The sequence below is a fragment of the Stegastes partitus genome, unplaced genomic scaffold (genome assembly GCF_000690725.1).
Source record: "Stegastes partitus isolate 25-593 unplaced genomic scaffold, Stegastes_partitus-1.0.2 Scaffold1214, whole genome shotgun sequence".
In the NCBI taxonomy this organism is placed as follows: Eukaryota; Metazoa; Chordata; class Actinopteri; family Pomacentridae; genus Stegastes; species Stegastes partitus.
The window spans coordinates 90,199-105,561 of record NW_007578945.1 but is presented as its reverse complement, the minus strand read 5'-3'; the positions used below and the strand labels follow the sequence as shown (position 1 = coordinate 105,561).

Here is a 15,363-nt window from a genome sequence, read left to right as displayed (position 1 = left end):
TAGGTATGAAAATAAAGGATAGTAACATAGTTAGATTATGTTTGAATGTAAATTTCCCAGCAGATGAACAAAAGATGGGAACCAAATCTAAAACGTAGATCATCCAGATTAACTGAGAGTCCTTTGACCAAATTCACCACACCGACGTCGCTGCTGCTGTACGGTGATGATTAGATGTTCAAGCAAACAAACATGTCTCAGCACGTCCACCAGCTATAAAATCCCACAATTCCGCGCCTCATGAGTTATTTTACCATTTTAAATAGGCCATCCAGACGTCGAATGTCAGCCACAGACCCTCTGACTCGGAGGGGTCAGCGTGCAGAGCGACCCCCGCTGAGGCGGCCCGGCTTTGTTTGGAGAAGCCCACGAGCAGCTCAGACATGAAAAAGCTTGGCGGCTGCAGCGGAGGGGAAGTTCCCTCCTAGCGCTCAACGTAAACTTGGCTCCAATAAAAGCATCCGTTGGCACCTCAGCGGACAACAGGAAATCTTTGTTTATCAAAAAACATCCCGTTGTTGGCCTCGGGGTGCATGACCCCTCTTGTTTTGCGGCGTCATGTCGGAGCTGTGTGGAGCCCCATGTTTTAAGATCTGTTTATGCACAGAGCTGCCATATCCTTACGATATATAACAAAGGCATAAAGTGTGTGTGTATATGTGCCGGCTGCATACATTGTGCGTCAGTCCGCCTGGCCTGTTTGTCAAAGTGCCTCTTGGTATGTATTGTTTAACATAGCGGCAGACAAAGTGTCTGACACTCCCATGTTCAGGGGTCACAGCACCTAAAGTTAGAAGTTGGCAAAGACACAGAAGCATGTCCACTCTAAGAACTGACGTGTGTCAATACCCAGAAAAACAGCACATTTTTCACCTGAAGCACAAATGTTAAACCCACAATGACAGAACTCCTGAGTCTGTTTAGTCTACCCAGTCAATGGGTTTTATTGTGTTTCCAGCAACAGATCCATTTCTTTCACAGTGACAGTTCAACACGTTTACGTTTCCATACACTCCTCACAGGCAGGACTGTGCAAAGGTTTTAGGCACTGAAAGTAAAGTGAGGATGCTTTCAAAAATGATGCAAGTAATAGATTTTATATATCGGCTAACTCCATACAAAGTGCAGTGAAGACAAAAAAAACATACAGTTTGTCTTTAAAAGAGCACCACTTGTCATCAGTACACTTGCACACGAATGTTGTTTTTCCAAGTATCTTGAAGAACTATCAGTAGCTGTTCTGTGGATTCAGGCTGTCTCCGTCTCTTCATGTGATTTCAGAGTGACTCCATGACGTCCACATCAGAGCTCTGTGGAGGTCAGACCATCTGCTGCAGGACTCCTTGTTCTTCTTACGGCAGCAGATACCTCCTTATGACTCTGCTGAAGAATGAATCTGGGGCCAATCAGACGCCTCCCTGATGGTATTGTGTGGTGGATTCAAATCTAAACATCTAAAGTGCCTGTAACGTTTGCACAGTGCTGTACATATGCTCTATATACCAGAGAATGGGCATATATATAATTGAGTAAATATAGGTTGAACAGCAAACATTATAGATCATATTGCTTTGCATTTGCTAGCTGTTGCTCCTGCAATGATGTGAAGGAATAAAAGGCTAAAACATACTGAACACGTTACATTTTGATGATATCTTATGCTGCTGGTTTAGTCCTGTAGATGTGTAGGTCAACTTTAACATACGATAAATCATGGTGAGCTATGACAACACATGGTCTGTTTCACATTTCCAATAAAATGCACACATGGAGATGGAGAAATGTCAGTGAGCATGTACAGTACGAGCAGTACCTGAGGTCAAGTTTCTTTAAGTGGCTGTTACAAACATTTGGTACAATCAGTTTTTGGTCAAGGTGCATGTACATCTCATTACAATCTTCACAGTACGTCTGTGACTGCTCTCCTAACGACGGCTAGCCTTCTCTGTGACATTTATTTGTGTCTTCCACATTCTCAGCAGGTTGACACTTTGCATTTCTGGCATTTGCCCGGCGGTTTCGCCTCAGCCGCTGCTCTGAGAACCAGTTGGAGACGGTCATGGCGAGGCGGAGGAAGCCCAGGCTGATGCAGTGCATCTCTGAGGTGATGGGGATGTCGGAGAAGAGGGCGTGGTCGCGGCACATGAGGGCACTGCTGCACTCAAAGTCTTTAACGATGTTGAGGATCTCCTGCCGCTCCGCCTGCCGCATCATCCCTCGTACGTTCAGCAGGGTGGAGACGTGTTTCTTCCTGTGGGGAGGAAGGATGCGGAGGGAGGCGGGGGGTAGACGGGTGTTAATGGAAATTGGGTCTGTTTGGTGTCGAGAAAAGCTGTCATGACTCTGAGTAACAGTCACATCACTCTGAATCACTGCATCTGTTCCTGAGAACGAACACGAGTGTGACGTATGTAATTGGAGTTTTATAAGCTGGAACTATACTATACTATACTATATACTACTATACTATACTATAACTATAAGAGTTAAACTAATTTAGTAGAATTACAAGTTGAATGTCGGGAAAAAGCCACCGTGTGTGTCAGTACATGTCACTTGTGCTTCTGATGAACAAATCTTTGAACTCTTGAGTCATTTGTTTAGTCCGGTTGTGGGAAATCGATCTGACTTATATGTATATTGCATTTGATAGATCTTGTAGAAATCATAGATTTCTTACTTTCTGATAAACCACAATGTCTGCAAACATAAATGCTATAAATCTGCAGCTGTTCCTCTAGATGACCAAGTGTTGCAGGGCTGAAGACAAAGCAGGTCTCCCATCAGTTATTGTTTTACAATCCCAGGTCCCAAATGTCATTCTTGTTAATAGCTTTCTACAAAACTTGACTAAAGTCAACAGGAATTTAGATAAATGACTTCATAGCGAAGACAGTCCAGGTTGGACGTGATGGTAATCACACCCATGTGTGAACATGGTCACGTGTGCCGCCGCCGCCGCCGCCGCCGCCGCCGCCGCAGTTCAATGAAGCACCCAGAAAACTCAAGGAAGGCCGGCAGCCTTTGATCTCCTAAAATACCAGCAGGGGATGCCATGCAGTAAACAAAAGGGGGGAGCTAAGCAGTGAGTTAGCATGTCTCCAGGTCTGAACTATTATGTTTTCTCTTCTCTTCCACACCTCTCGCTCTTTGATTTAAAGCGTGGCACCAGTCTGTCTCCTGCAGGGTGGCAGGAACTGGAAGTACTCGGCAGCAGCTTCCTGTCTGCTCCTTAGAGGGTTATGCGTCACACACGGAGGTTGCCAACCGTCAACGGAGTCTTATTCTGTGCACAAACAGGCTGGGACTCCCCCCCTAAGGCCTCCCTGCCTCATCCATTCTCAAAACAGCCCCGCACTGCTCTCCAAAAATAGCAAAGTTAATGCAGATATGTTTCCGCGCTCCTTTTCCTTGTTTTGATCCATTGTGACAAAAAAACCATCCATAGTCTTACATTTTCCTATTTTGGCTCAGCGCCAAAGACAACATGGCGAATGTGTGGCAGTAAGCATAAAAGAATATTGGGCCTTTGGGGGACCAGCCAAGAAAATATCTGTTTTCATAGATGCTTCCTGGTTGCAACGGTACGGTTTCTCTGCTGTTAGTTTGTGACAAATGCTCACCGTATATCTGGAAACTCTTTCACCAGGACAGCCACCTCCATTTGGATGGAGGGCGTGTCCTCCAGCAGGATGATGTCAGCTAAGTGGCAGATGATGCTGTCCAACCAGGATGAGCTTGATTCCTGAAGTAGAGAAGACAACGGTTCGTTACTGTGCAGAAAAAAGTAATCATTACTAAATGCACAGTTATTTGTTATCATCGTCCATCTGTTATCTAGACTAGCTTCATCCTGAGGAGGGTCAGAGCCTGGCCCAGGTGACACTGAACGGATGGGGGGGTACACCCAGGACAGGTCACCGGTCCATTACAGGACCAACTCAGAGCGATGCAGGCTCACACCTACGACCAATTTACAATCACCAACCCTGTGGTGAGAAACACAGGCAGGTCCAGGGAGAACATCCAGACTACACAGAAAGGAACCAGGCCACCAGGAGGTTTAGAACCTTCTTGCTGTGAGGTGACTGTGTGAACCACTGCACCATCTTGCTGCCGCCGCATTGCATCTTCTTCAGACTAAACGTGTTTTTCCTTCGAGCCATGACATCCGGACCAGCAAACAATCAAGCCTTCAGAGGAAACACAGATTAATGCCTCTAAAGGCCAGAGGCCAAACATTTAGGTGATTCACTATGTGAATAACAAAACTCCACCTCTGCTTTCCTAGGTCTTGTTTTTCCTTCAAATACTCAGGAAAAAGAAAGCAGAATTCTTTGGCTTGGCATTCACTAAAAATAACGACGTCTTTTTTAGCCAGCCATTAAAAACTCATCCTCCCCCTACCCTGAGTTCCCAGTTTCCACAGACACTTCATCCCGCTCCTCGGCGAAAAATGCTATCAAGGCCATCCCAGAGGCACATCAAAGCCGGCCAGCTGACAGGAACGGGAAGCTCCCTCTGAACACAGCAGCTTCCTGTTGTCAGCCGAGGTGACGGACACTTGTTTGAACTTGCACACAGAAAGGGGGCAAATGCCACACTGTCAGGCCGAGTTGTTTTACACCCTCTTCCCCTTTTTGGCAAGTGCTAACGTAAGCCCGGTTCATCCATCTCCATCTCACTGACGGCAGCCATTTTTCAGAGCTCACTCCTGTATCAACACCGTCTGAGTTATTCCTGACCTAGGAAGTTCCAGGGTCACGCTCCATTCACAGCCACCAGACTGCATTCCCCTCACCAGCTCTGCTCTGCATTTTTAAGAATCAGCAGTTTGGAATTATTTATCGCCTCTGCTCCCCGGAAAAGCAGCCTTTAGTTCATTCTTAGAGGTTTTGCATTTCATTCCTCTTCTTCTTGAGGCACCTTGGTCACTCTAAACATTGAGCGTCTTGCAGGCTCAGACAGGCTAAATGTAAACCACAGTGTTTAGTGTCTGAACTCACCAGATCTTTGAAGAGTCCTTTCAGCTGCTTGGCCTCATCTTGCAGACGGAAAGCCATCCTCTTCCTCATCTTAGAGGACGTGCAGATGACGCGTCCCCGCATGATGGCTCGGACGTACTCCACCAGGACCCGTCGGTGCACCTCACCCACCAGCGTCTGTCGGTCACAACAGCAGCCGATCAGCCACACAGGCATCCAACCAGTTACTGTGTTCAACCAGAGTCAGCCCCACAGTTACCTGATACGGTGGAGAGTCCATCCTTCTGAACTTCTTGAAGTGTTGTTTAATGCTGGCTTCAATCGCCTCGAAGGCCTCAGTGTTGTTCAACCACTTTCTCTTGATCAGTTTGTCGAAGAAAGGCTGGAACGACAACCAAACATGAATTAATCATTAGTTAACTTAATGCTTCTACATGTTAGAGGGAAATATTAGGAGTAATATGAGGGAAATAGTACTTTTTACTGCACTATGTGTAAATGAATTACCAGCTGGTTTGTAGTCTGTTATTATACACATCAAACATATTGTGAGGAAAACATAGAAATCTTATGCAAAATAAGTACCTCCTTTATACATGAAGTATATTTAGCTAAACTACTACTATACATTTACTTAGATAACATTTTAAATTTTTTGTTTGTGTCTTTTTTTGGAGCCGCCCCAGAATATATATCTTCACAACTTTTTTTTTTAGTATTTTTATATTGTAAAATGACCACAGTTAGTTAACTAATACATACTTCTTCCACTGCTAATACAGGGGACAAAAAAAGAGACACACAAAAGAAGAATACTCAACATAAAAAGAACATTATTAATACATCATAAACACAAATACAACTGTCTAACCTGTCTCTATCACCTAACGCTGTGAGCAACCTGACAGAGTGCTCTGCATGTCAGTGAACCTTCAGAACATTGTGGGTTTGTTGTAGATTTAATTACATCTACATCATGGTTGTAAACATTTTTTTGTCCTATAGTGACTCCTTCTGCTGTGAAGGTCTTCACAGAAGATTCAAATATCCTTGGATTGTGATCCTGGTGGGAACGTTGTTGAAGGGAAACACATTCTAAGGACTGAGATGTGACTTGCCAGTGCTCTACTCACCCTGATGTGCTCAAACAGTCTGTCCGTCAGAACCCTCACTGACTGGTTCGTGATCCTGTCCAACGAGGAGTCGGCTCGTTGTGCTGACTCCTCGCTGCCCTGTGGGTCACACTGCCTGCAGCGCTCCACAAAGGATCTGCAGGTTACACAAGAAATATGACACTTCAAACTTACTCACTGCAAACCTTTGCGAAAGTGTTCGGATGAATAATGTCGCTGTCATCGTTTGTCTACCTGAGAGGAGGGCAGCAGTTGACCAGAGCGATGGTCCTGGAAACATATCCGTCCCCTCGGTCTCCAAATTCTGCCTGAGTATCATGAAACATCTCCACCTTCCTCTGGAAGCTGGACACATGGAGGTTTTATGTGAACTATATAGTAAAGACACTGCCCTGTAAACACACTGAGACCTGCACAAGCTGAACGTTGCCAATAATCCAGTGTAGGTGTTACTGTACACCTGCTGAGCTGTTTGTCTTTGTCTGTTCCAGACCACAGAACTGAAACCAGATTTTGCTCCACTTGTTCATACCACGTTATTTAAGGTATAATAGAAGCAGATGGAGCGCCACCTGTGCACACTCACCTGTAAAGAAAATCAGCCAATCCAATGATGCTACAGCGAGCCACTCTTGCTCCTAGAAACTGGTTCACAGATGTGGATCTGTCCAAGTCCACCTTCAGTCTCTGGAATTGTGAAAGATGGAGGCGATAAGACAGCTGCTAAAGAAATTCACTAAAACCATGAGAGAAAGTTATCAGGAGCGTGCAGCCCATTACCTGGATGACTGAGCGTGCCAGGTGTGACTGATACTCCTCTATGTGCAGGGTCTGGGCCCATCGCCTCTCTTCTTCATCCAGAACCTGGATCAGCTCTGTTGTCACCTTATCCTGATAATTGCAGCATGACATTAGAATGCTATCCAGATATTTCAAAGGAAGAACCAGTAAAAAGTCCGTGTCTCACCCTGACTATACTGATGCAGTCTTGTTCCAGCCGGTCCACCGTGTCTTGAGCGAGAATGGGATCCAGGGTGTTGTAGTTGATGGGGGTCATGGTGCCAATGGTTCCTAGAACATCCCTGGTAACACATGACAAGTGATTATAAAATAATAATATAAGTTTGATATGTTGTTTGTTCCTTGGACGAGCCAGTAAATCCTGTCATCACCAACCTGTTGTAGATGTTGTAGAACCAGTCCAGTAGTGAGTAGACGTCAGTGATCTGCAGCGGGCCACTGGTGATGGTTCGGAGACGTTTGGCCACAGCTTGATGGTAACTTTCCACATAAACCTGGAAGGCAGTAAACTCCTCTGGGTAAATGGACACAGCGTTCCTCTTTGCTGCATCCAGGTCATCCACCATCCGACTCCTCAGGCGCTCCAGGTATGAAGCCAGCTGGCCCGCCTGGGTGTCCACCTGATGGGGCAGGCTCCAGTCCGCGGCCTCCGCCACCGCCAGCCTCCACTTCATCTTCAGTCGCCTGGGACGATGGTTTGGCTGAATGTGGAGGACTTCTCTCTCTGGCTTGGTCTCCTCTCTCAGGGCCCAGGTAGCATCAGCATGCTCTTCCTGTTGGATGACCAGCACCACCAGACCAAGGTTGGGGCCAGCGCTGGGCTGGCGAAGGGACTCCCGCACTACATCCCACATCTCCTTCTGCAGGGCTTCATACAGCAGCTCCACATCCTTAGCCTTCCTCCGGCTCGAGTCCAGAGTTACATTGGAGCTGAGGGACTCATCGAAGGAGGAGGATGAAGAGATCATGCCGAGTGAAGGGCTGTGACACAGCGTAGGAGTGAGGGTGGGAGAAGCTGTGGTTGGCAGGAGAGACAGCAGCTCACACTCCCGCTCCAGCTCCTGGATGTGTGTGTCGGCCAGGAGAAGGTCCCTGTGGTTGACCAACTGTAGGATCTCCAGAACTGTGGGGAGCAAGAAGATGATAGACGAAGATTTTCAGTTAAAAACAACAACAACTGGACTTGTGTTTTAGGTTCTTCTCTTCTTCAGTTTTTGGATGAGAGGTGAAAACATCCTAAATAACCTAAAAGAGTAGCGTAGCTGCTTTTTACTGAAGCTCTTCTCATCGAGGTGTAGATGACTGAGAATCTACATCGATTTCTGGCAACTGTCTCAAGAGGGAGGGTTCAGCTACAAAGGGACAAAGATCTTTTCTTATTGAGTCGTTGTGCTTGTGCCTCACTGACAAACTATCTGCTGCCCTTTCTATGCATTCTTCTGTTTTCTGCCAGGTTCTCTGTGGAGTCTGCCAACAGTAGCTTGGTTGAACTTCTATCTAGAGGAACCTGGGGTAGGAGGAAGTGCGGTCATTTCCTGGTCTCAGTCTGCTAGTGAGTGAACCCAGTGACTCAGGGGTCTGGGGAGCTCTACGCCTCATCAGAGAGTTGTCTAGGACTGAGAGGAAGCACCGCTGAAGCTTGACCAGGAAGAGCAAAGTTCTCTAAAATAAGGAAACTCCTCTCATAAGTCTTCTAGGGCTATCCGATAAGTAAACACCAGTGTTTTCTTACACCTGATGTTTCCTTGCTTATCACCTGAGAGGGGCTCTCTCTTTTTGACCACGGGGTCCTCCTCCACCGCTTCCTCTTCGGTCTCTTGGGACGCCTTGTCTGACATGGAGTCTCTCTTCAGTTTGCCCAGACTGACCATCCTGAGGAAGGACGACCGTCTGGAAGCCTCCGCCTCGCTGTCTGCGCTCAGGTCTCCACAGGGCAGGCTCTCTCTGCGCTCCTCCTTACGTCGACCTGTGAAGCTGCACAGCATCCACAGCAGCAACAGAGAACATAAATGACCGCTGCCAACACCATCATGAGCTTTTGTTTCTACCGTAGAAGCAGCTATGTTTGGAATGCCACATATTCACACATCTGCTGCACACAGAATGGCCACTTCAGTTAAAAATAGCCCCATTCAGTGAGCACAGCAAGTACACAACATGTCAGGGAAAAACAAAAGAGGTTCCGTAGATCAACAGGTTACTATAGCGCATTGCATAACTCCTCCGGAAATAAGCACACTATATGCTGTTCTATTACTGACCAGCAAACGTAACAAGGGATTTTCCATTTCTCACTGTCTCCTCTGGGACTCAGCAGCTAAAAAGAAAATGTATTTCTAACTTTCATACACATTTTTTTCCACCATTTCATTTCACTTCATTGATGGATGGATGAATCTAGCACAGCCTCAGCAAAGGCTTTCAGCTGCAGCGTTGTTTCATAAGGATGGAAATTTACGGCTTTAATTACATCTTAATCAAAGGTAAATGTGTTTCTGTGTACACTGCACAAGAAAGTCAGACATTCACATTTTTCTCATTTCAGTGAGACAACAGCTGAGATGGTGTGAGTCGTCCTCCTCACCGGAGCAGGGTCATAATTCCCTCCGAGCTCCTGCGTAGTCCTTTCCTTTTCTCCCTCTCTGCTGGGAGTGTGTTTGAGTCTCCGGGGTTGTAATGTGGAGAGTGGTTCCCCCACACGTTGCGTCCCGATATGCGGAGCCCCTTCCCCAGTTTTCCGAGGGTTTTGAGGGGCGACACTCCACAGATCCGCTCCAGGGTCCCTCTGAGCGGTTTCCCTTTCGGGTTTCCCGCCCCGTGTCTCTCTGCGTTCACCTCGTTTTCCTCCTCTTCTCCGTCACGGGAAGACCTGAGCTGGAGGTTGCCCCTGACCTCCCCCATGATGAGGCCCGTGTCACCTCCGTTTCTCTCATCCTCATCCAGGTCCACGTCCTCAAAGGGGTTCAGGTTCCTGTTCAGATCCTTCAGGTCTTTCAGCTCCTTCAGGTCATTGAGATCATTCAGGTCCCGGAGGTCCAAGTCCAGCCGGGGCAGAATCAGTTCACCGTTCACTCTGGGGAACTCGTGGCAGCTCTTGGACCTTCCTGGGAGCTTCTTCAGAATAGGCATGGTTGCAGCTGATACTTTAACAAACTGCAAAACAAGGACGGTGTGAGATGCAGTCAGAGCGTCCAACCAAACAACAGCCAAGATAAAATACTTATTAAACCAGCTTTAGAATAAATACATGTTAAACTTTTACTCTCAGTCTTGTGCAAAACTTTAAACGTTGCGTAAAACACAACTCATAGAAACGTGATGCTGACAGCATGAACAACCATAAATTCTCTAAAAGTCCTCGTGTGACTGTACATTGAACTCGTGAACTGTTGAAAGCAGTTTTTCCGGCGGTCCTTCAGCCATCACACGGTTTATGTAACTGGAATCAGAAACATCCTTTCACATGCTGCTTATGTAATGGCCTTCACTTAGCAAATAGGAAATATGCATTCTAAATATTGCTGTGTTAACACTCGCCGAACTACAACCTGGTATAAATATTATGCCGTGGACAGAAAAACTATTGTGTTGACCTGCAGCCTGTTGACAATAAGCAGCACACGGGTGGTCAGAGTGTTCAGAGAGCAGATTAAAGGTTTCTCTTTGACTTTTATTTCTTGACATTTTACATTAAGATGAAAGCAAAATAATGTGGTTTTGTAGGCTTCTGAATAACATGTATTGATTCTATAACAGTCTTCAATCAGTGGTTTATCCGTCTCTAAAGTTCGGGAGGGAACAAACCCACCAGACCCGTTCGTTGTTTTACGTCTGCACTGTGTGAACAGTTATTAGGGAGTTTAGTATTCTGACCATGTCGTCCAACTCCAAACAATATAAACTTGAATCTAACTTAAACGTTTTTGGAGAAGAAAATGTTCAAATTACACGCAAAAGATTTAGAAACATGGTCGAGGTAGAGACGGCCGAAACACCACTGAATAAGTTTCACGAGCTAAAGTCTCAAGATTGAGCCGAGAAACTTTTGAAGACTGAAGATGAATCTTCGTGGAGCTGATGGAGGGATCTGCAGCTACTGGACAAAGGACACCACGTTGAGTCAGACATGGTGGAGGAGGGATGCTAGCTTCACTTAACCAGCCCGTCTGGGTGCCGGGATGAGTACAGAGGAGCTTGTCGGCCCTTTTCAGGCTGAATTTCCACTAAAAAAATCAATTTTAAACGAACGACTACAGGTTTTTGGAAGCTACTTATTTCAGTCAGTGGGACAAGAAGAAGCCCTTCATGCATCATTTTTATCCAGCACAAAGCTCCATCGATGCAGTTCTGCAGGTTCACCGCAAAGATGACCGACTAGTGACCTGGCCTCCTCCCTCTCCTGACTTACATCGTACTGGGATCCTGTGGGCTGGTCCATGAGATCTACAGTGAAGGACAACGCTACACCTTCTGAACCACGTCTTGGAGGCCGTGGCTGCTGCTTCGGTCAAAGTCAACGATGAATGGATCAAGTGACTACTTAGCTCATTTAAAAAAATCATGTCAATGTAATTTTGTGTTACACTTATTCTAAAAAATTAAGAGTAAACAGGTGAAAATAATTTTGCAATTTAATTCTCTAATAACATATACATAAACAGAAAACCTCCCTTTCCTTGTGTTAAACATTCAGGTTTGAGGTTCAGATACACTTTGGATTTATGGTATTTGCTCAACAATGACATGAATCCTGTGGGATACAGTTTTTCTAATAACTGTGCTCACAGTGTGAGTTCATGACACTGAATGACGTGTTCAGTCGGTGAGTCCTTGTGCGCTGTATTCACACTCTTCTATATAACACCAGGACAGAACGGATTTATGTATTTCAGGAACTAGTCCTCTGTTTTCTATCGCACACCTTAAAGGATAGTTTTCCAAAACTTTTCCAAACCTTTCCTGACATGACTAATATGTGGCAGGAGACAAATCCAGTCTTTTTACTGTGAAATGTTCTCTCTGTGTGTTTTTATCCCTCCACCACAGCTCAGCAAGGAAACACTGTCCAGGAGAACAGAAAGTGAAAACTTATATCCTAAAAAGACTCTAAGTCTCACAGGCATTTTAAATACACCTCATCATACACTTTGCACATAGAAGGACTGTAGATGTTGTCCTCCATCGCCAAGTCTAAAGTCAGTACGTACAGGAAGACAACAAGTATTTAACTGTCCTGTAGAGTTCCATTCAAACCTCATTACTACCTCTGTTTTTACTCTGAAACTCCAAACGCAGATCCTGAAATAATCTAATGCAAGAGCTGAACCCGGAAAGTTTGATGTGAAACCTGAACGTCCTTCAGATGGATGAACATAACTTCAGGGCCTCAGGTTACAGAAAGCATCATGAACGTTATTATACAAGTCTGACACAACGGTATGCTCATGACCGCCTTTCTGAAATGGGACTGAAGCTGCTGTGTCCATATTCTTTGCAAAAAGCAGATTCGTGTCTCAGCGCTGGACTTATGTTTGCACACCTGGAAGCTTCTTTGTGTAACCTCTGTCTGCTGCCTCGCTCCAGGCAGTGGGACTAACTGACAAACTTTCTGACCACAAAGTAATGACGTTCTGGTTGACTTGTAATCATGTCTGCAATTAACTCCAATTAATTAACAACAATTTGATTAAATTAGGAAATGTGTCTGTGATGAACAAAGGAGACAAAGACAACGCAAAAATGGTCATCAGTGCACGCAAAAGTCATAAAAAGACGACTTTTCTCATTTTTATGGCAAAGAAATTCGGTGTGAAGCACCAAAGTTCTTGACATTTTTGGTTTGGACTGTGGCTTTTTCTCTGGTGGAGCTGTGGCTGCTGGAAGAGCAAATAGCAGGGGATTTAAAAAAAAGCATCTATGAAATGATTCTGGATTTCTTGCATTTTAAAACTTGCTAAACTTGCACTAAAATGCTTTCAGGGTTTTATTTTTTTCAGCTTTTACACTTTTTTCTTTTCCTCCTGTCATGTTGTTTTTTAGAGTCTGAACTGAGTCGTCACACATTCTCCTTTACTGCTCATCAGAAAGCTCACAAGAGGGGGAGACAGGAAAACACTCGCAAAAGGTTGTAAAGCAGCGTTTTCTGGAGAGAACAATAGGTGAGAGAAAAAAGCAGCTCTCATTAAAGTCAGATGTCATTAAAAGATGAAGCTAAAGTCCAAACACGACGGTGGTCAATCAGAACACATGACATCTGACTTTACAAGAGGAATCCCTGAACAACACAAACAGGTTCTCTAAGGAACCTTTTAAAGTCTGTTTGCATGAATACAACACATGCACATATGTTAGTCAGAGTTAATGCAGAGAAGTGAAGAATGCACAATGACAGCAGCTCCAGTCATGAACCAGCTGGTCTGGATGAACAAAACTGTTCTTTAAGATCCACATGAAAGCATCAGAGAAAGCAGAGAAGGAGGCTTACCTGATGACGACGCCGTGCTGTGTCTCAGTCCAGTGTCATCCTGGAGTGTGCTGGCCGTCGAGCTGCCCGGCTGAGGACTGTGTGCATGTGTGTGTGTGCGAGACACTGATGAGTGTGAGAGCGTGTCCGAAAGTACTCGGTGACTCAAGAGAGCAATGTGGCTGCCTGTGGTTTCCTGACGGGTTCTATTGTGGTGGAAGGTGATATGTTTTCCTGAGGAAAGGCCCGTCCCGTCCTTTCTACCCCTCCTACACCACCGACCCCCGCTCCACCACCACCCACCCCTCCACCCGCACCCAGGGGACCCTTCTAATTACACTAATTGCATTAAATGTAGACTGAAGGCCAGAACATTCTCCTGCAGAGTTTTAAGCTGTTATCGGCTCGTCGCTCTCGTTCTGTGTTTGTGATTTCTGTAAGAACAGAAAATGAGCCGTGAAGATGATTCAGTGTCAACAGCCTTGAGTTGGAATTCCATTCGTACACCATCAGCGGTGTAATTTTCCTCAGCGGAAGACTTTAAGTGGACCGATCCGAAGTATGACAATCAACACTCCTGCTGCTATACTGTCTCTGCTTTACTGCAGAGCTCCAAGGTCAGAGCAGCCGTGACATGGCAGCAATGTCACACAAAGAGCACCGCGGCAGGACAAAGCAACTGGAGGATGTGCAGTAGGACAGGGATGTGTGTGCATCACAGGCGCTTTGTTTTTCAATTTGAAACAATAATCAGGCAAAGCAACATGTCAGTGAGCTGCTGTAGGACACTCATGGCTGAACATTTCCCACCGTGGCTCCCCCCTGCCCCCCAGTGTGCACTGTGGCGTAGGACAAGAGGTGGTGTTCTGCCTCCAGCACAGTAAAGTGCACCAATCAGTCAGTTTAATCTTTTTTACTCGTGCAGATTCCTCCAGTGTCATGCAGCCAAACCTGTTGTTCAGCATGACGTCCACGCTGCATTCCTACAATTCTCTCTTGAACCTGCATTTCACAGCAGCTTCAGTTATTTCCACACACACAGCAAACAGACTCTCCAGTTTATGAGCTGCACTTGTACAATCTAATGCAAGCTGATTTTGTACCAACAAAAGTCGAGTCTTAATGTAATTTTGCGCTTAAATTTTAAAAATTCAGTGTTCAGATGGTCTCAGCTCCTAAACTGGCAGCACGGATACATATCTGAAAGCTCACAGGGTTGGATTAGGATATATTCATACATCTGACATCAGGGATCCGTTGAATATAACGATTTGACCAGTAAGCAGATGAGCAGGTCCTTCTACAGCCTAAAAACCAACTTATCAGTGCTCTCTGCTGGACAAGCTGCAGAATGGAGACACTGTCTGCAAATAACATAAAACACATCTTTGATATTTCTTTACACCTATCAGCTGCCATGATACTGATGTATCTGCACTGAGCAGCTGATTTCTGATGCAGTGTGATGGACAGGTAACCAGCCTATCCCAGCTGACTCAGGGTGAAGGCAGGTTCACCTGGACAGGTAACCAGTCTATCACAGGGCTACACTTAGAGACAGACAACCAAGCACACTCACATTCACACCTACGGACAATTTACAATCACCAATTAACCTCAGCATGTTTCTGGACTGTGGGAGGAAGCCGGAGAACCCGGAGAGAACCCACGCTGCACGGGGAGAACATGGAGACTCCACGCAGGAAGATCCCGGGTGTCCTCACCAGGACGCCAACCAGAGACCTTCTAACTAACCACCGATCCACCTTGCAGCCCCACATTACCCATAAATGATTTTATAAAACGCTGAACCATTAAAGGCCACAGAGAGTTAGCTTAGCTTAGCATAAAGACTGGAAACAGCTCCTCTGTACGGTACAGTCTGTCACCATGTTCTTTTGTTGAATCCGTCCAAGAAGGCAAACGTATGAATGAAACTGTGGTTTAATGGTGGGCTGTGTGCCAGAAGACTTCTGGGCTT

At 45.7% G+C, this 15,363-nt stretch overlaps 1 protein-coding gene across 1 annotated transcript; it reads right to left on the bottom strand.

Moving 5' to 3' along the window:
- Positions 1-915: 915 nt before the first annotated feature.
- On the bottom strand, positions 916-13,473 carry exoc3l2a (exocyst complex component 3-like 2a). Its single transcript, XM_008297367.1, has 13 exons — positions 13,404-13,473; positions 9,504-10,072; positions 8,676-8,893; positions 7,295-8,042; positions 7,086-7,200; positions 6,899-7,009; positions 6,705-6,805; positions 6,353-6,463; positions 6,119-6,254; positions 5,245-5,367; positions 5,007-5,162; positions 3,624-3,745; positions 916-2,251 (listed from the first exon to the last, which is right to left on the bottom strand). The coding sequence occupies exons 2-13, from the start codon at positions 10,046-10,048 to the stop codon at positions 1,936-1,938; spliced, it is 2,802 nt and encodes a 933-aa protein (XP_008295589.1). The 5' UTR covers positions 10,049-10,072; positions 13,404-13,473; the 3' UTR covers positions 916-1,935.
- Between the last annotated feature and the right edge of the window lie 1,890 nt (positions 13,474-15,363).